We start from the raw sequence: 25,485 nt of genomic DNA, 5'->3' as shown, positions 1-25,485 counted from the left end.
AAAATGGAAATGTTTGGCAGGAACGCACTTTAGTACAAAGTCATTTTAAGAGAAATTTCCCTTACTTAATCTGTAAGAAGATATTTGTATAGAAGAGTCCAGATGCTTTCCCAGTGAAAACTGTCAACAAAACCAGACCAGAACGCAACAACATAAAAACAGCTTAATACAACTGTATTTATATAAATGTAAGCAGATTAGTAATTAACTGCGCATATTTGCGCATTATTGACGCACGATGACAATACCAAATATTTAACTTTGACCTTTCAGCAGTTGACGGGAGCTGAGCCAATCGCGTCTCTCGTTGTTGCGAGGTGCTCCCACCAGTCTAGCTTGGAGCTCCCTCTGTTCAACATGGTGAGTTTTAGACCATTCAAAACAACTTGACGATTACAGCATATTACAAAGCAATTAGGGTCGAGTTTCTGCTCGTTGTAGCTTCTTATTAAGTCAGGGTGTGTGTTTTTGGTGCCATTGTGCCAAAATGAATGTTACGTATGTTAGCGTCTGGCATTAGCATTATGCTAAAGTCGCCGCACACACGCTCGCCGAAAGGCTTGGCTAATTCCTGGAACGTTTCCTAAAGTTCTACCTTGTTCTACGTACAAGTCCCTACGTGTCCATTTAAACACACACCATTATTTTAATTAATTGATAGTGTAATAATCGGTGTGGATCGTTCTAAAAAGCCACAGTTTTCATGTTTAAGTGTACAAGCTTACCAGAGTTTAGACCACCTCAGAATCATTCATCACATGCAATTTTGTATCGCGCCAAATGAATTAACTGCTAACTGAATCGAACGTAAGTTGTTATTTTCCACTTTAAAAGTGTAATTTTTATTTATTTATTGAGATAATTTTTCATGTTTTTTTAAAAATTGATTCCAACGTAGAATATGGTTGTGTTTATGTTGTAATTTAAATATGTTTTTTGTTACTGGTTTTGTTGAAGTTATTTTTCAGGATTTCCTTTTTTATTTTATTCAATTGTCGTACATTCTTATTTTTAAAGTTATTTTATGCAACCCATTGGTTAATAATAAATGGGTTTTTCCTCATACCTGCTGTTGCTGATTATTGTTCTCTGTTTGAGTAATATCACTTAATCAAATCTTTTCTAACATTCCATACCACAAAATAAGTAAAGTATGTATGATTATTGCTGATATCATATCGGACCGATATCGCAATCGGCCAAAATTCAAGGCTGCAATATCGGTATCGGATTGGAAGTGAAAAAGTTGGATCGGGTCATCCGTAGAAATGTTTTGTAAAAAAAAATATTTTGGCTGATTTTCTGATGGATGTTATGGACCGAACCACTCACTGAATCATAATCAATTTGAAATAATGTCCTGTTTTTTAATAAAGGGATTGAGATTTTGAAACGTTTTTTTAATCTGGTTTGTCGATTAATAAAAATATTTATTATTATTTTTTACAGATTAATCGATTATTATAATAATCGTGAGTCGCAGCCATCCTTGCGAGTTTAATTTGTTTTGTGACTCAAAACACATCATTCCCCATTGAAATGAACAGAAATGCCATTGATCTGTCCCACCCTCCAAAAACACCAACAAAATTTTTTTTTTTTGTATAAAATTATCACTTTACAGTATTTTACTTCATAAAATACAGTAATAAATAAAATACAAGGAATTAAACAATTTATGCATCATGAGTTTATGATTAAATTCAATGGGCCTCCTTATGGTGTGCATGCCATGCCCACCAGGGGGAAGTTTATTACACTTAGATTTGATGGTGTAACACTAAAGAGACTCACAACTAAGCTGCAGTAACGTCAGTTGTTTTCGGACAGGAGAAAGAATATATAGCGTTGCTGTTTTGTTGTATGCTCTGTCTACGAGTTGCTCCCATTTGTTTTCAATTATATGTTGTTTAAAGGGTTATAAGTACTGCAATGCCAGTTTTGTTAGCCTGTTAATGGCGTTTCCAGTTATTTATTAGCATTCAGCTAGCGGACTAAAAAAAATAAAACGAGCAGCAGCTCATTTCTCAAAAACCTTGTATGTCACGTCACTGATAAGTGGAGGAACCACTGTTCCCGATGTTGACGTCAGTTGAGGAGCTTAATTTAGACAAAAGTAGTGCTTTTCTGCCGTATTTTGGCATATACTGGCAATTCTAAACCATTTTGCAGGGTCACTGTAATTGGAGAGGGTCAAATCAAGTTTTGATCCTAATTTTAATTTAACCACCTCTGGCTCTTTGGAGTTCACTAATGTGTGGTGTTTCCCCATTCACGGCAGTCTTCATCGGAGGCTAATAATGGCCCGAACCAAGCAGCACCTTACCCAGGTGTACCACCCTCAGGGATGCCTCCCCCCTTTGTAAGTCCAATGCCGGTCATGTCAACTAGCTCTTCCACCTTAGTTTATTGTGAAGGGCTCTATTAAGACTGGTCATAACAATTAAAGCAATCATTATGACATGTATTCATTTTGTTTTGTTCTTCCTAGATGGGACCACCAGGAATCCCACCTCATTTCCCTCCCATGGGAATGCCCCCGATTGGGCAACGACCGCCCAGCATGACCGCAATGCCACCTGGCATTATGCCCCCCGGTATACTGCCATCAATGTCAGCGCCTCCTATGGGACAGGTCAGTCTATATTTAATTTCATTCTAAAGTTTGTGCTACCTCGTTCTTCTGCCCCACCAAATGCAGGGGTAAACACACACCGATCCAGCGGGAGCAAGTATTTAACAATGTACTCACGTTATGTTTTGATCAATCCTCATCTACAAATCCATCAAAGTCCTCCTCTCCTGTATCCGAAATGAACAGCTGGGCAAGTTCTCCAACAAACACGCCGGGTTCCCTCTCGTCATTGTCAGAGTCAGTCTCGTTGCCGGGGGGCTGTTCAGCAATGATGCCGGCTTCCGCGAAAGCTCGGACAACAGTCAAAGCAGATACCTTAGCCCAAGCATCCACAATCCATTCACATATGGTGGCGTAACTCGACCCGGCGTTGCCTCCCAGTCTTAGTTGTACTTGGTTTTTCACAGCGGCTGTGAAAGATCACAGTCACAGATCAACAGGGACAGTGACGCGTGAAAAAAAAAAAGCATCCGTTCTCTTTGCGTACACCTCACTCAGCCACTCTCTCATTTTCTCCTCGTCCATCCATCCCTTTTGATTGGCCTTAACGATGACTTCGGCTGGAAACTTTTCTTGAGGCAGCGTCTTCCTCTTAAAAATCACCATAGGTGGCCGTTTCTGTCCATTACCATGGCAACCAAACACAACAGTAAAAGCCGACTTCTCGTTGTGCGTAACGTTAACGTGGTGGTCCGCTTCTTCTCTCCAGTGTGGTTCACCGAGATGTCGAAAGTGAGCGGCACCACGTCCATGTTGGTGATGTGGTCACCGGGATGTCGAAAGTGAGCGGCACCACGTCCATGTTGGTGATGTGGTTTGCCTGGATGTATTTGTCGGCAATCTTTTTACTGCAGAAGGAGCGGAAGATGGCCAGCTTTTCCTTGTAATCCGCCGGAAGTTGCTCGCCATGGTAGTCCTTGCCCAGATGGATAGATGGCGTCGTTTCATAAAACAAAAGCACCAAGACGGACCTCCTTGTTGTTTGATTTTCATTTCTTCTGCAAGCGTTATTGCCCTCAGTCGAAAGGTGACTGTAGAGACGCTTCTCCCGGCTGTTCTTTGCTCATTAATCCATTGCTCGAGTTGGTCTTCCAACTCGGGCCACCTCGCCTTGTTTCCGCGGAAACTCAACTTCGTCTTCTTGACTTGGCGAAGCTCGTTTTGCTGCTTCCTCCACTTGCGAACCATGGATTTGTTGATCTTGAATGCTCTCGCGGCTGCTCGATTCCCATGTTCCTCCCCGTAACTGATAGCTTGCAGTTTAAACTGTGCTTCGTAAGCGTGTCTCTTCGTAGGTGCCATTTTCGGGGGTCCTTAGCCAAACCGATGTTGTTTTGTACAATCGACACCCCAGCGCTATATACCTACTGGGGGCATGCCTTTAGCGTCCTCCTTCACGTGCACCCTTCCCCCTTTACGTCCGCATGCTGTACTCAGTCACATCCGCATTTCCTCTATATAAGAAGTGCGTCGGCAGGAAATGCTCCCAGTCAGTCAAGCGGAGCGCTCATCACACAACAACATTTATAGATTTTGGAACTCGGTGCACACATAAGGCGCCCAGTCCATTTTGGAGAAAATTTAAGACTTTTAAGTGCGCCTTATGGTCGTGAAAATACTGTATGTGTTATTTCCGAGAAAACCAATGTTGAACTTTTTAGCCATAATTCCAGAATGTACGTTTGGCTGCTCATCACAAAAAAGAACACCATACCTACAGTGAGACACGGTGGTGCCAGCATGACACTTTGGGGCTGTTTTTCCTTCAGCTGTAAGGGAACTTGGGCCTTAGTTGAAGTGGAGGGAATTATTAACAGTGCCAAATGCCAGTCAGTGTTGGCATAAAACCTTCAGGCTCCTGCTAAAAAACAAAAAAGATGTCCGGAAAAGCCTACTTGAACATCTGAACTTCATTTTAGGTTAATCAGAGGCACTTCAATGGTGGCAGATGTGTACTGACTCCCATTTAACAGGAGTTTCTATGTGATTGGGTAACTGAGCCACATTGCTAGTTATAAGAGAGTGTGCACATTTTTGTAACCATTTTATTTGTTGTTTATTACTATTTTCTCTCTGAACAAGATTTTAGGTTTTCTTTCCCAACTGAGTTTGCAGGTTAGGTTGCATTAGTGGTGGAAGAAGTTACACAATTATTTATTTTTGGTTTCATTTTCTTATATTACAAAAACCTGGCATTTGAACAGGGGTGTGTAGACTTTTTATAGCCACTGTATGTTTGTCACAGCATTTCAGTTTTTTTTGGGGATGGAAGATTATGATATTTCCGGTGTGGAGTTTGTCACCTTGTGCTCGCATATGTGATCCAGACATGTGATGAAAAGTTTGAAAAAGTTGTTGTGCGTGGCCAGTCTTTCAGAGATTGCAGGCAGTGTCATCACACCATTAACTCAGCGCTGCACACTCGCTCTCACCTTCTCTCCCCTCCTCCATGTGGCAACAAGAAGATTTTAAGCCCGATGCTCGCACCCTGTCTCAAGACTATGGAAATGCCAAATATATATTTCATGATTATATATTTCATGTTTCTTTTAATAGATGCAAGGTATGATGCCACCCATGATGGGGATGATGCTGCCTCCTCGCCTGCCAGCTGCGACCATACAGCCGACCGGGCCGGTAACTCTTCCCTCCTCCGCCTTTCATCATCAGCACGCTGCCTCACACTCCCGTTTCAAAAAGACAACACAAGCCACGAAACATCGCTTTGGAACATCCAAGTAACACTTTTGTTGGATACCAATTGCTGCTGAAGACAATTAAACACATTCTTGATGGGAATGACAATGAACACCTGGCTTTTTTTTGCTACTTTTGTTCAGCTGTGATCACTATTAATTGAATGAATGGCGTTATAATTCTGGTGTTACTGTGACTTCGCATTGTTAGTCAAGCCGTGTAACAGATCCTAAATAGAACCCACTTAATCTCAACACAATTGCATTGGGATGTTGTGCACTAATGACCCAAGCTTTGTCAACCATTGTGTTTATCGAACGATTATTAACCCGTCCGACGGGTTCATCATTCATCCCTTGGAGATAGAACTGCTGATGTTGACTTTGGTTTGGAAAATAATTCATTATTCCTTGTCTCCTCAACAGCCTGGTGTTGACACCCCAGGTAAGTGCCCCAACTTAACCAATGGGCTTGCATATTTTATCAGACGTCTATTTAACTTTGTGTTTTCATTTCAAAAGCTGCACCTGGAACCACTGTAAGTTACTTGGTTGTATCCAAATATTTTACCTGGTGTCATCCCGATAGCTGCTGAATTGCATGTTTTTGCTTCTTTTTACAGAGTACGACAAATGGATCTCCACAGGACGAGCAGCCAAAGGTTTGTCAACCAAGGATTGCATTGTCAAAACAGAGCAAGCCATTTTCAGCTCTTGATATTGGCAAAAAATTTATAAACAATAAAATAGCCACATGGGGATTGACCGATAGTATCGATTTGTGAAAAACTATGACGTTGACCAAATTTGAAGATGGGTTGTTTCGGCCCGATGCCAGCGACAAATAGTAAAATATTTGAGATTTCTGACTGGGTGGACATTTTTGGCTAATGTTAACATTTAATAAGCATGTGGTGGACCTACACTCGGCATCATGATTCAGTTAGCAAGCTGTACTGACTGCACTGATTAGCAAATGTATTTCAAATTTCTGAAAGGTTTGTATATCAATTGATATTTCACTATGACAGGCTGAGCATGTTAAGCTTCTGTTAAGATCTACTACAACAACACATACAGTATGATGATTATTACAAACCATAAGTGTAACTATTTATTCTACAACGATCGACTCTTTTAGCTTCTATTGATGAAAGACAAAATGCTGGTTGTCATGTCACTGAAAATAAAAATCTATTTTTGTAAAGGGCCAGTTACGGCATAATTACAGGGTGGACAGCAATTTCGGGGACACATGCAAAATGTTCGATATGATTATGAAACTAGAATATACATGATCAAAATGACTATTAACAAACTTTTGTTTTTGGACATTAAAAACATTTTAAAAGATTTCATTTACTATCATTTAACCACTTATTATATACATTGTAGTTAGAAAAGCAGAGTGTGGGACATGCCAAAATCCCAAAAAATTGGTATAAATGAAGCACTTTAAGAGACTTATGTATGTGTGCAAATGTTTGACCACTTATGAGTTCATAGTTTCATTATTCTGCTACATTTTCATGATGACGGAGTGATTCTGATAGCAATATTGACCCATTTATGTCACTCGCCTGGTGTGATAGATAAAGTTCAGAAAGACCACAATACAGTTGAACCTCCAAAGTCAAATGCCCCAAAAGTGACATAGTTGGGACAGTTAAGGGTGTTAGAATGTTACTTTGAAACTTGTTTGTTGAGGTAATATGTTTTAAGATGGTCACAGTATGACGCAACAAATTCACTTGCAATTATTTCCAATGAATGAAATTTGTGTTGGAATTTGAACAACTTGGAAGTTAACGATCGTGACAAAACTGCTTGCGTTTGGCTTTGGAGATTCCGGTGTAATTGTATTTACCTGACTCAGTCCCATCCAGCACTTGCACAGTAAATGTTTTATAACTCAGCCAATACTTTTTGTCCATGAAGTCAGATAAAAATAAGAAAATAATATTAACCCCCACCCATACTCATACAACTTGGCATGTTAGTTGGCAACATTTCCTGCGACTTTTGGAGATTTCAAACCATTGTGCTGCTGCTGTGTTATTGATTCACTTGTCTTGTGAAAAGCGTGTTTCCGTTTTATTTGTCTTAGAAATCCCTGTGGACTGAACACAAATCACTGGATGGAAAAACCTATTACTACAACACGGAGACCAAGCAGTCCACCTGGGAAAAACCAGAGGATCTCAAGTCTCCCGCAGAAGTAAGCAATCGTTTTTATTCATTAACACTGTAGTTTGTGTTGGTAAATATCTAGTCCATTTTCTTTTTTTTTACACGCACACAACAATGCAGTTAATTGTGTTTCCATGATGAAACAAGTTTTTCTTTCTAACGTTTTTCTTGTGTCCAAAGTGATCAAAATAAACACACACACACACTTTGTCCCTCAGCAATTGCTGTCTAAATGTCCTTGGAAAGAGTACAAGTCAGACACAGGGAAGCCGTACTACTACAACTCTCAGACAAAGGAATCCAGATGGACGAAGCCCAAAGAGCTGGAGGATCTGGAAGGTAAAGGGACTGTTGCCTCACAGATGAGCCTTCAATAATTACATTATGGCATTAAATTGGCATGTTGTAAAAGAAGGCCTTGGCCTTTATGTATGCACAAGGGAAACATGGGTGTCTCCCGCGGTGTATTAACCTTGTGCTTCTCTCTTATCTCGGCGGTGCTTTGAAATGAAAACAAAAGACCCTAACAGCCTTCTCTTTTTGTCCCATTGCAGCCATGATCAAAGCTGAGGAGAATGGGTAAGCACTTCCTGTTTACATTCAGTTGGCGTGCACTGGGTTCTTGAATAGTCAACAGGATTGTATTTGAGTAGTATTGGTTAGTCGTAATTGATATTGTGATATGATTGTAGAACAACAGAAGTAGTAGCTCCGAGCATCGCCGCCGAGCCCGTGCTACAAATAGAAAGCACGCAAGTGTCCGTGGCCCCCGTTGCCGAGGCAGAGCCGGTTGAAGCGGTCCCTGAGGTTCAAACATTCCAGGCGGCCCTGCAACAGACAGCTGAGGTCAAGACCGTAGATGCACCTGTGGTTTTGTCGGAGAGCAGCGTCCCTGCAGAGGCCCTGGCCAGGTAGAACTCACTCATCGGCTTAATTCAGAAAAGTCAGAGCTAATCTGATACGTTATTTTTTTTTTATTCATTTGTTTGCCCCCCTCCCTTGGTTTCAGTGTTGAAGTCAAGAAGGAAGAACCACGTCCAGAAATTCAGAAGAAAGTTTTCAAATGGAACACGAAGGAGGAGGCCAAGCAGGCCTTCAAGGAGCTCCTGAAGGAGAAGGTAAGCGTGGACTTGGCCGTCACGCAGGAGGCCACGAGCAGCACTGTATGTACATTAGGGATGCAAAAAAAAGTTGTAGTATATTTCACTGCAATTATACTGGCAGTCAATTATACCCAGATTTTGACTATTCATGGTCCGGCCCGGTCACTCGCCCCCCACGAATAGTGGGGATCCATTGTACGTGTACTTAGAAAAATGCTCTTATACTATTACACCAATACCACTTTACCAACCTGACATATATACCTCCCACCAGATTCTTCATCACCTATCTCTGTACTCCTTTTACATAGTGCCCCTAGTGTTCAGACTGAGACACCACATAACTAAAATACCTCACGTTACAAGCTACATTTAAGTGAAATGTGTTGCAAGACTTAGAAAAACACATTTAGTTGTTAAAATGTCAATAATGACAAGTTGTTACTCTAAAAAGTTACATTTGAGTGACTTATGTCATATAATACAATATTTGATTAAAATAAATACATTTTCATGACAATTGCAAGACATAATGGCATTTTCAAGTGTCTATACTTGGTATCAGCAAGTACTCAAACGTAAATACTTGTAATTGGTCTGAAGATAAGAAAACGCATAATAATCAAGACTCCAAAAGACAAATTCCCTAGTAAAAAGTCAGCTTTGGTAGACTATATTTTGTGCTGCACATTCTCACGTTGTCACTGATGTAACACAAATGCTGATGGTCCTATAGGACAGCCACTGAGGTTTCCTGATGTGTTAATCAACACATCTTGTGTAATTCCACTCTTTTTAATTCTGATGGTCTCCAATGGGATTTTTTTCACAATTTTCTCAAAGATCTTATTGGCTCTGTCTTCATGATTTAGCTTTTATTCAGACCAAACACACACACAATACCTCGCTGGGATTAAAGCGGCAAGAGTTAGCAACGTGCTTCAGTGAGTTCGAATAACTGTGGCAAGTGATGAGATAGCAGCATGTGGATGATGGATGCTGGAGGTCCTCCCTGGGAGAGGCAAGCGGCGGAAATAAATCCTCAGTGACACTTCTCTGAATGACAGCCGTGCCACAACTCTGAACCCCGCATCTATTAGTCATTATGAAAATGTCTGCGCATCTCCGAGGGAGCCTTTCCGCCATCTAGGTCACAACTTGAGTTCCTAACAACTTACTTCATTAAAAACATCAGGAAAATAAACATCACATTCATTTTGATTTTCATTCATCCATTTACTGTAGTGCTTGTCCTCATTAGGCTTTACACGATAAGGATTTTTGGGGCCGATTAGCGAGTTTAAAAAAAACGATCACCGATCCGATCACAAGATGGAGCAATGTGTCTATTTAAATGACCTGTTCATTTACTGTATATATTTGTTTACTTAATTACTCAAAAAAATATATTTACAATAAATAATATATCTTTGTTCATCTATTTATGCCAGTGAGGTATAGTGACAGACAGAACAAATGAATGGTCTTCTATTAGATGGCAGGAAATACATACAGTAATTAATGTCTCCACATTTTGTGGCATTTTTGTTTGTTGGTGAGCCGTGAGATTTTTCAATTGTAAAATATGTTCCTTGGCTCCATAAAGGTTGGAAATCACTGCTCTAGTCAGGTCATGTATTCTTATCAGTCAGGTCAAACCAACATTACAACATGAAAGAAATAATGGGTGCTAACTTACTGTAATTAAATTACTTCACCCACACCGAAACTTTAGAGCATGTTTCAACAGAACGCTGGCATGTTCTCTTACAACCGTTAGTGCTAGCACTAGCTTTATAGGCTACATAACGTTTTGTTGCTTGCTCGCGAGCCGTATCGTATTAAAAGTAAGTGAACATACCTTAAAAGAACGCCCTCTCTTGATCACCGGTGACCACAACACACGTTTTCCCCCATTTTGTTCTTATAATACAGTCGTCGCGATCCATTCTTGTCGCCATGGTAACGAATGTATCTGATCGCATTTGAGTTGACAAGATACAGCCCAATGATTGTAAAAAACGGGATGCGGCGCTATCGGAATACCAGAGTTTATTGCAGTAGTCTAACATAATGCAATCGTGAAAGAGAGCAAATTTTTTCTTGTCTGATCCGGCCGGGCCTTACGTGTTGTCTGTCCCACACCACTGACGTGTTTTTTTTAAATAACTTTATTGGTGGTCAGATATTTACAGTACTACATCATAAGACACACGACAAGTTTTAAAATAAACCAGCTTTTGGATTCAAATATACTGTACACGATGGCAATGCAGAGTAAATGTCTTTCCAATCAATGACGTCATTGACCGGCTCGGCGAATTATGAATTATTAAAGCCGGTCAGCATAAAATGCTAATTATCGTCCGATACCGATCAGGCCGATCAGATCGGTGTAAAATCTAGTCCTTATTAATGTTAGCGTGAACAGATATAGAAAGATTTCATGGGCCCAAATTATCCCTTTTCAAATCGCCTGATTTTTATTTTGTTTTATTTTTTTACAGATGTTTTTGTTATTTTTTTTTTTTTTTACACATAAACACATTACAACTTAAGACAAAGATAATGACATTCAAACAAACAACAAAAATAGATTTTCGGTAAGTCAGTGTTTGCATGACTGTGGACACATTTCTTGACAGGAAACTTTGTTTTCAGGAAATGTTTTAAAAACAAATAAGAAAAAGATTGGTTCCAGTTTCAATTTGACTCACTGTACGTCATATATAAAAGTAACATCATTTGACATCTGAGAAAGGTGGTTTGGTTCTTGTTTTGAAGTCATCACTTTTACAGCAAAGAGAACAATGCAGTAGAAGAAATGGGAAAGTAATTAAAAAGAAATGGGAAATTAAAAAATAAACTAAAAGGTATTGTGCATGTTGCTTGTATACTGTATATATTTATGGCCTAAATCTTTTGCATGTTTTTGTACTGAAATTTCTCTCTTTTGTAAAGTGAAACAAATACTAAAGGGTAACGTATTGTCCATCCATTTTCAGAACCGCTTATCCTCACTAGCTTCGCGGGCGTGCTGGAGCCTATCCCAGCTATCTTCGGGCGAGAGGTGGGGTACACCCTGAACTGGTCGCCAGCCAATCGCAGGGCACATATAAACAAACAACCGTTCGCACTCACATTCACACGTACAGGCAATTTAGAGTCTTCAATTAATGTATTGTAAAACAATCAAATGTTATGCCTTTAATTCATACCTTTATTGTAAGCATTAAGGGACCCCAAAAATAAGTTATTTAATTCATTATATATTTTTTTAAATCTGCCCTCTGAATGTATTCTGCCAAATGTCATAATGGGCCTCAAAATTATTCATATTGGTCAGGTCCCAATATTTAGTGTGACAATTTCTCTTCTATGCGTTTCAGGGCGTGTCCTCCAACTCTTCATGGGAACAGGCTATGAAATTGATTATCAATGACCCCCGCTATAGGTAACACATTCTCCTGTGAAGGTTTCATCCTCTTGGCTGCGGCAGGTGTAACCCATTCTGACCTTAAATTGTCGTTTTCGTCTCTCAAGTGCTCTCCCCAAGCTGAGCGAGAAGAAGCAGGCATTTAACGCTTACAAGGTCCAAACGGAGAAGGAAGAGAAAGAGGAGGCAAGAATTAAATATAAGGAGTCCAAAGAAACCTTCCAGAGGTTCCTGGAGAACCATGACAAGATGACATCCACCACCAGATACAAGTGTGTTCTGATGTTAAAACCTTTTTTTCTGTCTGGCTATATTGATTTGGGATTACCTGAATAATCAACGTGATTATACAGACAGCGTCAGTATGAGGTCATGGCTTGTGCACGTCATTAAGTCCTGGCACGCTTCCTTTTGAACTGGCATCATTGCCCATCTCACTAATGTTGATGTGATAAAGCAGCATCTTCGCATTGACATTTGGGCGAAAGCCAGTTGGACAGACAGAACTCACTCATTTGAGCTTGACTAGCAGCCCGCTTCAGAGGCTGATGTGGAGAGGAGAGTAGTCATCTGGGGCAGCTAGCTACAGGTGTCCCGATCATGATGGAAAAGATGTGTCTTTAAAGACATTTCATTTCCGCAATTCCTCAAATATTGGCTGCAGGTGTTTATTTACTCTACTGCAGAGTACCAGGTGTTTATTGGAGTAAAGTTTATGATAGGAGGCCACTATTTGAGCCTCAAACAGCAATAAGTGTTGACCTATGCCTCTGAATTGTTGTGTAAATATTCCACAAAAGTCTCCTCAATTACTTTGTATGTGTGTGTGTTTATATTTGTATTTGCAGGAAAGCAGAGCAGATGTTCAACGACCAGGAGGTCTGGAGCTGTGTTCCGGAGAGAGACAGACAGGAGATCTATGAAGATGTCTTGTTCTACCTGGCTAAAAAGGAGAAGGTGAGGCCTCCTTCAGCAGGAGCGCTGAACACATCTGTGTCATCACATGTCCAAGTGCCTTTTTTTCCTCCTTCAGGAACAAGCCAAGCAGCTGAGAAAGAGGAATTGGGAAGCCTTGAAAAACATTCTGGACAACATGGCCAACGTCACGTACCGCACCACCTGGTCCGAAGCGCAGCAGTACCTGCTCGACAATCCCACATTTGCTGAGGATGAGGAGCTGCAGAGTATGCAAACATCAGTTTTTTTCTTTTTCTTACAGTGAATACCTGTCTATTTGTAGTTTGCTATTTATTAATTTCCCAACAGTGAACCCATGCATATTTTCAATTCCACATTAATAATAATGATAACAATTGTAATAACAATAATATTAGTAATATAATAATAATAATAGAAGTATTACTTTGGTGGTGCTAATCAACTATGTTAAAATGAGTTGAAGAGCTTCATTTAGATAAAAGTAGTGCTTTTCTGTTATCGTACTCTATCTTGGTGCCCAAGAGCTATGTTGAAGTGAGTTGAGGAGCTTTATTTAGACCTGTGGTGTCCATACTACAGCCCGGGGCCATTTGCGGCCCGTCGTCCATTTTTTTGCAGCCCGTGGCATAGACTAAAATAAACAATGGACATCACCTGTGCCGTCTGTGTACATTGTACTACAGTACTTACTTTCTGTAAAGGGTGGCAAAGTAGGAGAAGAGAAGAAGTGCTTCTCATCTCCCATTTCCTTGTTTTCAACCAATCATACATCATTTGGCGAAAGGTCAAGGCCAAGGTCAGCTTAGTATAGAATGCTCCTGTTTTGGTTCCAAAATTGGAGATTTGATTCTGCTACTGCTCAGTGCAGGGGTGGATCTCTACTAGTGGGATACAGGGCTACTGGCCACCCCCAAATCCTGAAAAATCATGATAAATGGTGTGCTCTCTTAGTGCGTTATCAATACGGTGCCCAAAGTGCTTTACAGAGCCTCACGTTCATCCACATCAATGGGTAGCTGCTGCCATGCAAGGTGCTGCCAGGCCCACTGGGATCAATTTAGGGTTCAGTGTCTTGCCCAAGGACTCTTTGACAGTGGACAACTGGAGCCGGGATTCGAACTGGCCACCATTTGATCACTGGACGACCCACTCTTCCAACTGAGCCACATGCCCTGCCTTTTTGCTTTATTACCTGGCTGTTTTCTATAAATATACAGTAGTCAATTATAGCTTTGCATTGATTTACTTATGATGATGGATCGCTTTAGTGTGTTAAATTTAAGTTTAATTTAAAGATGTCAAAGCGGTGCTTTCCTCCTTCGGTTTTTCTGTATGCGGCCCTTTGAGGAAAATGGTTGGACACCCCTGATTTAGACAAAAGTTGTGCTTTGGCGTCATTTAGTGGGATCTTCGTGCCAATTAACTATTGGAGTGGAGGAGCTTCAGTTAGACAAAAAGCAGTGCTTTGCCGCCATCTTGTGGCATCTTAGTGACAAGGAACTATGTTGAAGTGAGTTGAGCTACATTTAGACAAACGCAGTGTTTTGCTGGTATCTTGGTGCCAAGGACCTACAGTGGGTATGGAAAGTTTTCAGACCCCCTTAAAATTTTCACTCTTTGTTATATTGCAGCAATTTGTTAAAATAATTGAAATTCATTTTTTCCTCATTAATGAACACACAGCACCCCATATTGACAGAAAAAAAACCTAATTGTTGAAATTTTTGCTGATTTATTAAAAAAGAAAAACTGAAATATTACACAGCCATAAGTATTCAGACCCTTTGCTGTGACACTCATATATTTAACTCGCGTGCTGTCCATTTCTTCTGATCATCCTTAAGATGGTTCAACACCTTCATTGGAGTTCAGCTGTGTTTGATTATACTGATTGGACTTGATTAGGAAAGCCCTGTCTATATAAGACCTTACAGCTCACAGTGCATGTCAGAGCAAATGAGAATCATGGTCAAAGGAACTGCCTGAAGAGCTCAAAAACAGAATTGTGGTAAGGCACAGATTTGGCCACAGTTACAAAAAAATTCTGCTGCCCCTTAAGTTCCTAAGAGCACAGTGGCCTCCATAATCCTTAAATGGAAGACGTTTGGGACGACTGTAACCCTGCCAAGAGCTGGCCATCCGGCCAAACTGAGCAATTGGGGGAGAAGAGCCTTCTTGGTGAGAGAGGTGAAGAAGAACCCAAAGATCACTGTGGCTGAGCTCCAGAGATGCAGTCGGGAGATGGGCAAAAGTTCTAGAAAGTCAACTATCACTGCAGCCCTCTACCAGTCGGGGCTTTATGGCAGAGTGGCCCGACGGAAGCCTCTCCTCAATGCAAAACACATGAACGCCTGCATGGAGTTTGCTAAAAACACCTGAAGGACTCCAAGATGGTGAGAAATAATATTCTCTCGTCTGATGAGACCAAGATAGAAATTGTTGGCCTTAATTTTAAGCGGTATGTGTGGAGAAAACCAGGCACTGCTCATCACCTGTCCAATACAGTCCCAGTGAAGCATGGTGCTGGCAGCAACATGCTGTGGGTGTCTTTTTCAGCTGCAGGGACAGGGAGACTGGTTGCAATCGAAGGAAAGATGAATGCGGCCAAGTATAGGGATATCCTGGATGAAAACCTTCTCCAGAGTGCTCAGAACCTCAGACTGGGCCGAAGTTTCACCTTCAAACAAGACAATGACTCTAAGCACACAGCTAAAATACCGAAGAGGTAGCTTCAGAACTTCTCCGTGTTCTTGAATGGCCCAGCCTGAATCCAGATTTAAACCCAATTGAGCATCACTGGAAAGACCTGAAAATGGCTGCCCACCAACGTTCACCGTCCAACCTGACAGAACTGGCGAGGATCTGCAAGAAGGAATGGCAGACGATCCCCAAATCCAGGTGTGGAAAAATGTGTTGCATCATTCCCAAAAAGACTCATGGCCGTATTCGCTCAAAAGGGTGCTTCTACTAAATAGTGAGCAAAGGGTCTGAATACTTATGGCTGTGTGATATTTGAGTTTTTCTTCTTTAATAAATTTGCAAGAATTTCAACAATTCTGTTTTTTTTCTGTCAATGTGGAGTGCTGTGTGTACATTAATGTGGACAAAATGAACTTAAATGATTTTGGCAATGGCTCCAATATAAAAAGAGTGAAAATTTAAAGTGGTCTGATTACTTTCCGTACCCACTGTATGTTAAAGTTGAGAAGCTTCCTTGAGACAAAAGTGCTTTGCTGCCATCTTGTGGCATCTTTGTATCAAAGAACTCTTGAAATGAGCTGAGGATCTTAATTTTGACCAAATGAATGCTTTCTTGTGGCATCTTTAGGCAATTATAAACCTTTTTTTGGAGGACGTCAATTACTCGCAGATTTTTGCTATTCACAAAAGCCGAGTTTGTAGTGGCCCTCTCAGAACCGGTACTGACACCATATATTCATGAGACAGTGGAACCTCAATTTAACGGACTTTGGATTTGATGGACAGAAAATAGTGTCCAGTTGGAACTCAAAATCACTCCTCCCATGCACCAGCAAGGAAAGATGAACTTGAAACTTTTCAAAAATTTTAAAGCATTTTATATTTAATGACAATCATTTTGTACTGTACTGGGTGGGTGTTTTTAGGCAACAAAAAAAGTACAAAACAATTTTGTACTGTACAGGTGTTTTTAGGCCATGAAAACCTGCTTCAATTTACCATGCAATCGGACTTAACGGACGACCCCTCCCCTATTAGTCCGTTAGATCGAGGTTTCACTGTGGGGTTAGGAGTTCAATAATTGCACTTACATACACAAAGATTAATTTATAACTCTCTCATGAAAATCTATTTTCAAAAAGCCCTTATGAATAGTTCTGAGTGACAAAATCTTGACCGTTTATTTTTCAATTTTTTTTCAGTTTTGATGTCTCGGCATTATATCACAATTCTAATATACAATAATGTAGTGACATTATCACTTATAGGCCCCTCCTCTCTGCTGGCGTATGTGGTCACGTTCTAATCAATTTTTGGTTTCCGGTTTGGTCCTGTGTCACCGTGTATTATTTTCTTTGCGGATACTTATGAATTTGCCTCCAATTTTGCAGTTCAAAGTTGGTGACGCTCCACTATAACGTGGTTCCAGCCAGACTTGTGTGAAAAGTGTACAGTGGACTCCAGCTATTCGCAGGGGATTGGGGCCTGGGCCCGACCACGAATAGCGAAAACCATGAATAATTGACAGCCATCATAATTGCTTTGGGGGCGAGGTGGGGGGACTTTTTTGACAAAATGCCAATAAGCATTTTCAGGGTTGGTTCCCCAAATGCAACGGGCTCGGTCGGTCGATTATAATTTATATTTATTTATTTATGTTGTTGTTGTTTTTGCACTGACAGACATGGACAAAGAGGACGCGCTCATTTGCTTTGAGGAGCACATCCGTGCTCTGGAGAAGGAGGAAGAGGAGGACAAGCAGAAGACGCTCCTGCGGGAGAGGAGGCGACAGCGCAAGAACAGAGAGTCCTTCCAGGTGAGCCCTCACGTCTTTTGTGTGCTTGGATCACATGGGTGAAATTGATGTTTTGGATCTCTAATTTGAGAGGGAAAAACCGTACACTGTAAGATTGTGCATTTTGGAAGAATTTGTTGTTTTGGCACAGAAATTTCTAGATGAGCTCCACGACCACGGCCAGCTCCATTCCATGTCGGCCTGGATGGAGATGTACCCCACCTTGAGCTCTGACATCCGTTTTGCCAACATGCTGGGCCAGCCTGGTAAGATCCACGTGGATAGCAGCACCATAACACAACATCTTAAGCGGGGTACATAAAAACCCATTTTCAACATTTCAATTGTTTTCTAAAATTGGAGCGCTCTCACACATGACAAGGGGGGGATCATGTTTGTCCTTATTGCTGTGTACTTGATATGATCAACATAGCGCACCACACACACGATGATGTCTGTCGTAGTACCAAATCTGACCTGGAAGATGCAGCACGGTTGCCACAGGGCAAAGATGAAACCCATCTGCATCTTTGTGTGGTATTCTGCAGGCTCCACTCCTCTGGACCTTTTCAAATTCTACGTGGAAGACCTGAAGGCGCGTTACCACGATGAGAAGAGGATAATCAAAGACATCCTGAAGGTCCCCGCAAGGCTGCAGTGTACGCTTGCATTGTTGTGAAACGTTGATTTGTTTGACTCATATTTTTTAAATGTTTCATCAGGACAAGAGCTTCCTGGTTGAAGTCAATACCAGCTTTGATGATTTTGGATCGGTCATCAGCTCAGACAAAAGAGCCACCACACTCGATGCAGGAAACATCAAGTTGGCCTTCAACAGCGTAAGCGCTTTTTTTTTTTTTTCCCCGCAAGGAATGATGCTTTACGATGTATACATTGGGGTACGGCATCTATTTGAGCAGAGGCAGCCCTTTGTGGAGAAAGGTCTACTTTATTTAAGCCTCTTTTCAACTTCTTTGCTCAGCTGCTGGAGAAAGCTGAAGCGAGGGAGCGTGAGCGTGAGAAAGAGGAGGCGAGGAAGATGAAGAGAAAAGAGGCGGCCTTTAAGACCATGCTGAAGCAGGCCACGCCGTCCCTGGAGCCAGAGGACGCGTGGGAGGCCGTAAGTTACATCGGAGACCGCGCACATTCGTCCCATCGGGGACCATTTGAGCCCCTGAGAACGACAGTGGGCTAACTCCATTTTGTTTTTTTAAGTAAAGTACAGAAGTGAATAGTGAAACTGATAAATACTGGTTGAAATCAAGCTTAAGTTAGGATTTTGACGTTTAGGGGGCAGTCCGTTATTGTACTCAGCACTTTTCCTGATTCATCAGCGTAACACTGGGTCAACTCGCAATTTCTAAAAGTGGCCGCACCCATGAAACCAGGCTTCACCTCCTGTAAAAACATCACAGAACGTGAGGTTCGGAGATTAGTTGAAGACCCAGGAAGTAAGTAGTGCTTAAGTTCATGTGTTCATGTTAGTATAGTGGACCCTTACTTCCGTGGGGAATAGGGACCAGGCCAGACCACAAATAGCTAAAATCTGCAAATAATTGACGTTCATTATGATTGCCATGGAGGAAGAACCTCCAGTAATAATGGCTATAAAGAAAAAAAAACCTTGGAATAAGTGACTATGCAGGGGTCCACTGTACATGTAAATTTTGTCTATCCTCTTTTCTGAAACACTAATAGATTTGATGTATATTTGGAATAAACAAAAATTGGAGGAAAACCACAGTTTTTGTAAAAACAAGTATCCAAAAGAACATCATTGCCTCATAAATCATCCATCCATCCATTTTCTTTACCGCTTCTCCTCACTTGGGTCAAGGGCTGCTGGAGCCTATCCCAGCTATAAATTAGCAACATTTTATTACAGCCATAAAACTTAAAATCTGTTGCCAACAAGATGACACAATTGGAGTTATCCTGCTCTATTTCTCAGTGACTCATTTTATGTCTCCAAAATCCTCCGTCAGCCATCTGAAATCTGTGGAAAATGTGGTCCAAAAGTTCTTTTTGTTATTATTCTTGGACAGAAAGAATTGCCTTATCGGTTTTTTTTTCTCTCCAAAAAATGCTCAAAATCCTGCAGATGGCACAAATAGCACTTTCAAGAATAAAAAAAAATAATAATAATCTTCCCCCTAGCCAGTTCCCTTTATTCATTCATTCATCTTCCGTGCTGGAGCCTATCCCTTTAGCAAAATAAAATTTGGTAGGCATGTCTGTTATGAGTAGACTCACTAAAACGGAAGTATGCCATTTTGCTATTGTACTCCAGTTAAATACAACTGAACTGTACTTAAAAAAAATTACTGTACTGAATTTAAAAAAATAAATAAAACAAATTTAAGCCAGTGTTATGCACAGTTGGAACCTTTCATTCAGTAATTGTTTCGCATACCACTTGTGGGCGCCGCTGTACCACATTTTGAGAATCCCTGGCCTCGCGGTTTCTCCTAACGAACGGAATGTTGCCGTTTCCAGGTGAGGGAACGGTTCCTAAAGGAAGCGGCCTTTGAAGACATCACGCTGGAGTCGGAAAGGAAGCGGATCTTCAAAGACTTCATGCACATCTTGGAGGTGAGCTCCATTGGCAGCGAGAGCGGACTTCGGCTCCCCGTCTCGATTTTAACGAACGCTTGTGTCGTTGTTTGACAGCACGAGTGCCAGCATCACCACTCCAAGACCAAGAAGCACTCCAAGAAGTCCAAGAAGCACCACAGGAAGCGGTCTCGCTCCCGATCGGTCAGCGGAACAAAAAAAAACTGGGGATTCCTCCGCCAGTTCCCACGTGAACATTTTTTCAATTATTATTATTTGTTGCCTCCTCAGGGCTCCGAGTCTGAAGAAGAGGAATACCACAAGAAGAAGAAGCGCTCTGCATCCAAAACCCCGTCGGAGCGCTCCTCCAGTGCCGAGTCAGGTGAGTGACGGGTGGGGGGGTAAAGAATCCGCAGATCCTCACCTTCGTTGTTCACCTCTGACCCCAGAGAGAAGCTACAAAAAGTCCAAGAAGCACAAGAAGAAGGGCAAGAAGAGACGACACAAGTCTGTAAGTTAACACGCGCGCGCGTCATCATGACTTAGGAGTTTGTACATGTACAGTAAAACAGCGAATAACCACCCAAAAAAGAGTCAGTAATAGGACTAAAATTTAAATGTGTAATAAAGGTAAAAAAATAGTTCAGTAGTAATAATGATGTGCACTATATTAAAGAAAGACAATAAATAACAGTAAATAAATCAAAAAGTCATCATTTGCTTCATGACCAAACACTTAACTCAGTTTACCGTACTTGTATTGCAAATTCATTTTGCCCACTGAAATAAATGAAATGCCGTTCATATTCAAGGGTTGGATAAGAAAAGTTATGAACATACAATATATTTCCTGATAGTTGTGGTTTTAATGCATTTTGACATTTTTAAAAAATGTTTTTCCCTAAATCATCTCCTCATTCCGCTAAAATGGCTTCATACATCCTCAGTTGAACACTTTGTACAAAATATTTATGAATGAATTATTAATAAATATTCTGTATTTGTGCGAGTTTTTGTTTTCAAGTCAAAGTGATGAAATGACCTTTTTTAAGGTATATGAAAATAATATACTAATTTTCTTACCTACGTTTAGAGAGAAAAGGTAATAAGATAAAAATTGCTAAATACAGGTAAAAAAAAATTGAGAATTTGTTTTAAAATACAGCGTTGTATCCATTCAAAAAACAGAAGAGAATGTAACCAAACTGGTTTTGTAAAGTGTAATAGTTGTCCTGTAGTATTGGTGTGTTGGTTGTGTCACTTAATGTGTCGCAGGGTCAGCGACATCTGAAGCTGAAGTCGTTTAGTCTGCGTGTGAGTTTCAGTGGGAGTTGTGGCCTACAGCAGCTCCTTGCGTTCAGTATACTGCTGAAAGTGCATCGACGACTGCGGCTCTCTTTGCCCGCATGCCATGGGTGTTACAGTACCTTCGTTTTATTTATTTTTTCCCTCAAATGGAGTCATATCTGACACTCGCTAGGAACTCAAATTTTGGCAAAAATTGGTAAGTCAAGGTAGCACCGAGTGTATTCTCTACAAGGTGTCGTGACGAACGATGTGCCCGTGTTGCCGTTAGGGCTCGCCCGACTCGGATGTCGCCGACAAGAAGGGAAAAGACGCCAAGAGGGACAAAGACAACGACAAAGACGGCGACAAGGCCCGAGCCAAGTCTCACTCGGACGCCAAACACAAGTCCCCCAAACGCAAAGTCAACAAAGAGGAGGTTTGCCTTTTTCACCACTCCAACCCTGAAACATGTACAGTAAAACAGCAAATAACCACACAAAAAAGAGTCACTAATAGGACTAAAATTTAAATGTGTCATAAAAGTAAAAAAGAATTCAGTAGTAATAATTATTTGTACTATATTAAAGAAAGACAGTAAATAAATCAAAAAGTCATCATAAGAAAATCAATGTAAAAAATATAAAATGGCAAATAATGCATCTGTGGTACTCTTTCTAGGCATGAAACCATACCGTTGCTCGCAAATACTCCCTTGTGTCCTGAGTCGAGCCGCCACTACTCTTTCCCATCACGTCATTGTGTGGCTCATCAACTTCATTCCTCTATAGTTCCCACAGCTCTGCACATCACCCTTGCTCTTAAAAATGGGCACCAGCACGCCAGCCGGGGTCGGACGTTGTTAACGCGGGCCACGGCCGATCCGTTATGGAATTCTTTAGATGAACGTTCATCCCCTTTGCCCCTGTTTGGCGACGTTTTAAGCCGGATGCCCCTCCTGACGCAACCCTCTGCATTTATCCGGGCTTGGGACCAGCCTACTGTTTGCACTGGCTTGTGCCCCCCATAGGGCAGCATTGTACTGTATTTTACAAGCAATAAAGTAACAAAATAGAATAATTCAAGTTGAATATACAATGAATAAAATATCTAGTGATTGAAAAGTGATAAAAAATGTGCAATAGAAAATGAAATGAGTTGTAGTGAGTTAAATTTATAGTAATTGTAAAAAAAAAAAAAAAAAGAAATATTCAATAATAATAAATAAAACAAATACTTAAATGTTAGAGAAGAAAATAATACAAATTTCTAATAAATAAAGTAGTGGAAGAATACATTGACTAGTAATACAAAATGGAAATTGTACCACATATGCAAATGGAACATTTTACTCAATAGAAATGTTCCGTTTAAAAAAAACTTTTTTTGTGTACGTGTGTTGCCTTCAGGGTGGCTGGGACACGTCAGGAAGTGAACTGAGCGAAGGTGAACTGGAGAAAAGAAGAAGAACTTTACTGGAGCAGCTGGATGCACCTTGATCACCTGTCTCGTCCCACAAGCATGCATTCCCTACAAAGTCGACAGCGCCCCCTTTCAGGTCTCCACGAGGATCTTCAACACTGAACTAATTTTTTATCAGGCGCTTTGTTCATCTTGTCCACTTGGGGTTGTGGCAACATTTTGTTTTTCTTAGCTTTGTTTTACTAATTGTTGATGTATAACTTTTCCATCACCAACGTTCAATTGACAGCGTATCAGACTCTCACCACGAATGCAAAAAAATGCTTCCAACGGAACTTTCAAAGGAAACTCACTTGATTCAATGTGACTGCAGCGCGCAAGCTTTTAATTATACACGATTTGTTCAGTTCGGATTGTAACTTCATGTAATAAAAGACTTCTCAGTGGATGTAGTGTTATTGAGTTTTATTCCATGTTATATTAAGATTTACTACATATAGTACCCAAAAAATCAGCACCTCAAGAAACAGTGAAAAGTATTTTCACGTGATGAATCACTGACTACTGAAATAAGTGAACTTTTCTCCCATTCGAATGTATTGGAAAGTACCTGTTATGTACTTGTAAAATAGAGGGAAATCTTTCACGATTTTAAAATTATTTGGATACCTTAAAGCTAATGAAAGCTTCAGCAATCTGAAACTTTACAAAACAATTTACATCTACCTGTTTAGCTACTTACAAAATAGCGAAATATTGAATTTTTTAAAAAACTAAATTCACCAAGAAATAATTGTTTTTTTCAATGCATTTAATGAAACTACACATTTTGAATTGAACTATTGAAATATACACTACATACTGACAAAATAGTTAAAATTTTCCATTTAAATATAAATACCCAAATTCACCATCTCAAGAAATTACAAATTATTTGAAGTATCTTCCTACTGAATATATGATTGCATTTATGGGAGCAATACACAAAATTCAATTACAATGTAAATCGTTTATTTGATCATATTTATTGGAAATGTAACGTCTCCTAAAAAAAAAAAACGTTAAATTTGCAGTGAGCACAAAAATAGCTGAAATACATTTCTGGTAAAAGTTAACCAACATAGAACATGCCAGTATTATTCCAGTTTGTTGAAAGTGGAGGTAATGAAGGGAGGAAGGAAGGAGAACAGAACCAGAGAGCAAGCGACCGATGCTTGCCATCACAAAGTTGTGATCATAAATCAAGTCTGTCATTGTGAACAAGCTGTCACCGTCCGTCCGTATTATTCAATGTCAAAAAATACTTGGATGTGCCAAGTCGACTTTTCTGAAGAAACTTTGCTCCTGGCTGCATTTGGCTTCGTTAAATATACACATCACACATACACAATGAAACTATAAGTTAAAAAATAACATTCAAGTTGTAGAGCACAAGGCAATGGTTTGAACATTATGTACAATATTAATAATCGTCTAGTTGCGTGACTTCACCGCCTAAGTTTGTAGCAAAAAAAAAAAAAACCTGTACAGTTAGGAAGCCTTTTACGCTGCTTTTTATAACACTTGAGATGTAACCATGAAAAGTAATCTTTAGTGGTTAAATATAAATTTGATAGATGCAGTAGTAGGAATGATGTGTATGTTTACAAAATAAAAATCATCCAGTTATGACATCATCGGGTCTTACACTTGGCAGGCAAGTTCAATCTTGATCCAACTACAACATGCCACTTTAGTACGAATTTGTACGAAAAGCACGTGACAGTTGTACTCAAAAATACATTCTCTAAAAATAAAAAACAGTCACATTTTCCACAAAATATTTTAAGTTCGTATACCTCTTAAAAAAAAAAGACAAATCCAGATGGTACACTTTACTTTCTGACTGCTTTGGGGGAAATAGAAAATCAAATGATATTTTATGTATGTTGTGCAAGGTTGGATTTTATTGGTGGGGAGGGGGAGTCATTTTATCAGAATTTTTTTTTTTTTTTAAGAAACGAGTCAGAATTTTGGGAGGAAAACAAGGAAGCGTTGGAACTGAACAAGAATTTGTAATACTAAGATTTTTTACAAGAAATCATACAAAATACAAAATCTCATTTCACAAGAGATAAGTCTTAATTGTATGAGGTCATAATTTTATAAGGAATAAAGGTATAGTTTCAAAAGAAAAAGTAATTTTACAAGAAAAAAATTATTTATTGTACAAAACAATTTTACAAAAAAAAAAGATAAAATTTTACATTTTACAAAAAGTCAAGAATTTGGAAAGAAAAAAAAAACTTTACAGAAATAAAAACTACATTTACAAATTCATAATTTTACAAGATGAGAAATTTTTATTTGTTTTTTGTCCTTATTTCCAAGTGGTTAAAAATAAGTCTTGAAAACGAAAATGATTTTAAAGGACTCCCCAAACCCCACATGCTTATTAACGCGTCACTTTTGTATTGCATATATTGCATTTTTTTTTTTTAATAGATTTTTTGGGGGATAAAATCCTACTAAATTGTCATCATATTGCCTTCTTTGCTTGACACGCCGTTTTGCTACATACCACAAGGATTTAGAGCCAGTCATAACTTAAAACCAACAAAAATTTGATTTAGCCTACCCTAGTTCTCAGTGACTTGAACTGACCATATTGAGACCAGCATTCACCTTTTCAACATTCAATTTCTGCACGGAACTGACAAAAATGGAGTTGCCCCACTTCTGTTCCAAGTCAT

General features: G+C 39.9%; 2 protein-coding genes across 15 annotated transcripts in view; one reads left to right on the top strand and one right to left on the bottom strand.

Moving 5' to 3' along the window:
- The first annotated feature begins 228 nt into the window (after positions 1-228).
- Positions 229-23,201, top strand: prpf40a (PRP40 pre-mRNA processing factor 40 homolog A). Of its 3 annotated transcripts, XM_061791256.1 has the most exons (27): positions 229-360; positions 2,282-2,362; positions 2,492-2,635; positions 5,192-5,272; positions 5,758-5,776; positions 5,854-5,870; positions 5,955-5,993; positions 7,439-7,549; positions 7,740-7,860; positions 8,076-8,100; positions 8,214-8,432; positions 8,531-8,639; positions 12,014-12,078; positions 12,168-12,332; positions 12,909-13,017; positions 13,094-13,244; positions 17,382-17,515; positions 17,646-17,760; positions 18,043-18,134; positions 18,217-18,333; positions 18,477-18,614; positions 19,991-20,086; positions 20,165-20,251; positions 20,339-20,429; positions 20,497-20,558; positions 21,624-21,770; positions 22,741-23,201. In XM_061791256.1, exons 1-27 carry the CDS (start codon positions 358-360, stop codon positions 22,828-22,830), a joined length of 2,628 nt encoding a protein of 875 aa, XP_061647240.1. In that variant the 5' UTR covers positions 229-357; the 3' UTR covers positions 22,831-23,201. The 3 variants fall into 3 exon arrangements, with proteins under 3 accessions (XP_061647240.1, XP_061647242.1, XP_061647241.1); XM_061791258.1 differs by lacking the exon at positions 21,624-21,770; XM_061791257.1 differs by lacking the exon at positions 2,282-2,362 and having other exon boundaries at positions 269-360.
- Positions 23,202-23,759: 558 nt separating this feature from the next.
- The window catches only part of fmnl2a (formin-like 2a), a 79,540-nt gene continuing 77,814 nt past the window's right edge, over positions 23,760-25,485 (bottom strand). For all 12 annotated transcript variants that reach the window (XM_061791240.1, XM_061791242.1, XM_061791246.1 and 9 more), the window contains one exon: positions 23,760-25,485. This exon is cut by the window's right edge and continues 673 nt beyond it. The gene's annotated coding sequence lies outside the window, so the exon portion shown is untranslated.

The sequence above is a fragment of the Phyllopteryx taeniolatus genome, chromosome 12, assembly GCF_024500385.1.
Source record: "Phyllopteryx taeniolatus isolate TA_2022b chromosome 12, UOR_Ptae_1.2, whole genome shotgun sequence".
Lineage (NCBI taxonomy): Eukaryota > Metazoa > Chordata > Actinopteri > Syngnathiformes > Syngnathidae > Phyllopteryx > Phyllopteryx taeniolatus.
This window is presented reverse-complemented; position numbering and strand designations above follow the sequence as displayed.